The sequence below is a fragment of the Copadichromis virginalis genome, linkage group LG8 (assembly GCF_057382275.1).
Source record: "Copadichromis virginalis isolate Kocher_CV1m ecotype Utaka linkage group LG8, C_Virginalis_male_GT1.1, whole genome shotgun sequence".
Taxonomy (NCBI): Eukaryota; Metazoa; Chordata; class Actinopteri; order Cichliformes; family Cichlidae; genus Copadichromis; species Copadichromis virginalis.
The window spans coordinates 12,406,350-12,408,971 of record NC_140625.1 but is presented as its reverse complement, the minus strand read 5'-3'; the positions used below and the strand labels follow the sequence as shown (position 1 = coordinate 12,408,971).

The following is a 2,622-nucleotide window of genomic DNA, read 5'->3' as shown; positions in this document are numbered from 1 at the left end:
GAAAAAAGAAAGCTCGCAGTCGCGATTGTCTTCCAAAAGACTTCGGAGTATCACGTATTGTAGTGCAGACATTAAAATCAGATTTATCGTAAACTTGCCGGTCTGGTTTCTCGTAGCGGACTGTTGCAAACTAAAGAGAACAATTCAACACGCTTATTGGCAAGTAGACGTCATACGAAAGCGGAAGAACTTTCGGTTAGTGCAGCTAAAGTTAGCTAGATAAGTGGCTACTCAAACGGTAGCAGGTAGCAGCTAGCGGGCTAGCTTGCTTCTTTGCTGTCATGACCGGGGCTCCTCGAGATTTCACAGCGTAAACGAGAATACCTAGCAACTTGCTTGTTAGCTTTTATTCGTTCGGCTAAATTTGTGGCCCCGCCGAGACGCTGGCAGAGCGGAGATTTTTTGCTTTCCTGTGGCTACCGGTGCTTCTTCAGCCGGCTGAAGATAGCTCGTTTTACACACCCTGGACTTCCCAGTGAGATGAGAGAGAGCAGCATTGCCAAAGCATTTAAATAAGACATCTTAACCCGGCTGACAAGGAGTGTCAACCTTTCTGTTTGCCAAAAATAAGCATCCGATAAGACTGGAGAAATGCTGACTGACAGCAGGTAAAGACGAGAACATACATTTTCACAATATTTCACAATTATTTATTATAGGATCATCACCATATGGAAAAATACACTGAGTTATTATGTCATTGTAATTCAATGTTATGACTAAGTCACATTTTTCAGGCATCCAAGTTCTAGTCATATAATATAGCTTCATACAGACCCCAGTAAAGCTGTGTAAGTCTGTATGGTCTCATAGTACCAGTGCCACATGCCTGTTCATATAACTGCTTCAGCCTGTGTTGCTATTTTTGGTTCCTCGTCATGTACTCTCTTTCTGATACTCTTGGCTTCCTCCGCCCAATCTGTCTCCCCCTCCCTGCATCATTTCTGTCACACAATCTCTCTGTTCCTTGCATCGCTGTTTTGTACAGGAAAAGGCACCATAGCTGCGACAGCGAGGAAGACCAACAGCTGAGGCCTCAGGCCAAGAGGTCAGGAGGGGGTCCCTCGTTGCTTGTATCAGATTTGGACTCAGAGGTGAGACACATACATAGATTGTGGATTTGCTCCTGATTGTCTATAAAAGTTGACGTCTTTTACCTTATAATGTAAATCTTGCTGCATTTTTGCAGATAGAGCACGTGTCTTGGGATCACATACAGTGCGCCGCTGTCAGAAAGAGCTTAGACCGTCTTTATTCACAGGCTGTGCATCCATCTGTGAAGCTGCTGTTCAGACTCCAACTCTGTTCTGTGTTTGCAGTCTTCCAGCAGTGACAGCAGCAATGGGATCAGCAGTCCAGAGAGAGCAATAGTGGCCACCACCAGACCATGCATACACAGCCAAAACAGCTGCAGGACCCAGGACCCCGTCAGCCCAAAGCCCGAAGTCTCTGCCAGCTCCTTGCAGCACGGTTTCCATGGTGACGGAAGAAGTGTCTCATATGACTACATCAACAGAGTCCTGAGGGAGGCGCACTTCAGCAGTCTGCAGACCAGAGGACGACCAGGGTCGACATGACCGTGACCTCCGGCCCTCGCCCAACCTTGCCTCCTGACCATTTTGTCCCTCACCCATCAGTGTCAACACTGCTGGCATGATGGTGCCTCCCAGAAAGCCTCAATAACACCATGGGGTCAGGTGTAAGGCGATGATGTGTAGGGAATAGGGTTGCAACAGTATGAGATTTTCACTGTCTCTGAAAATATTATGGTATTACAAAGTTCTTATCATTATTATTATTAATAACAACTTTTTTATTGATTGAAATGTATGTGGCATGATAACTTTCAGTTGTCGTACCATCGCACACGACATATTATGAAAACAGCATACAGCTGCAACCCCACTGGGGAGGTTTATGGATCCTGGGCTCATCCCCACCTCGACATGTACCATTTGTCAAGATCATAAGCACATCCGCCTTTCCATGGCCCAGCCACTGTGGTTTTCTGTGCAGTATCGATGTGTACGTGTGGATTTGTGTGTATGTGTGTGTGTATGCATGCACCCCGTGCACTTTATGAAGAGGTCTCCTTCTCTTTACATGCGTGCGTCGATGCGTGGACATTTTCATTGGTGCTAATCACAAGAAAAGTGTGATGATGATGATGATCCAAAGTGCTTGCAGAACTAAATAAAGCTAAGCACTTTACTCTGGAAGTCTTTCTGTTTACTCTTGACTGGGACAGTCGGTCGCTTGTTTCCATCACAGAAGTGGGAGTTATTGTGATCCCATATGGAGAAGGCCAATGGATTCACTCCTAAGGAGCACGATCAATACAATCCATTAAAGAATATTTTAGGCTTTGTTTTCTCTAACCAAAGCTATAAAGTTAGAGCATTCTACTTTTTGCAGTCACTGGCTAAATGAATCTAAAATGTCTAGGTGTGGTTGGTCAGTGGGTTTAAGAGGATGGAACAGAGATCCTCATAGACTTTTTGGCTGAAATCCAACCTTAGATTAAACCCTGGCTAATTATAGGTCCTTAAGAAGGCACTGTGGAAAGTGCAGGTCAGGCAGCACTCCGCTCGGCACAGCGCTTCTAACAAAAACAGACTCTTT

General features: G+C 45.3%; 1 protein-coding gene across 2 annotated transcripts; it reads left to right on the top strand.

The window, feature by feature from the left end:
• The first annotated feature begins 542 nt into the window (after positions 1 to 542).
• Positions 543 to 2,213, top strand: LOC146702817 (protein VCF1). 2 transcript variants are annotated; one of them, XM_085465833.1, is made up of 3 exons: positions 543 to 608; positions 989 to 1,094; positions 1,320 to 2,213. In XM_085465833.1, the coding sequence occupies exons 1-3, from the start codon at positions 592 to 594 to the stop codon at positions 1,575 to 1,577; spliced, it is 381 nt and encodes a 126-aa protein (XP_085321959.1). In that variant the 5' UTR covers positions 543 to 591; the 3' UTR covers positions 1,578 to 2,213. The 2 variants fall into 2 exon arrangements, with proteins under 2 accessions (XP_085321959.1, XP_085321958.1); XM_085465832.1 differs by lacking the exon at positions 543 to 608 and having other exon boundaries at positions 615 to 1,094.
• Positions 2,214 to 2,622: the final 409 nt, after the last annotated feature.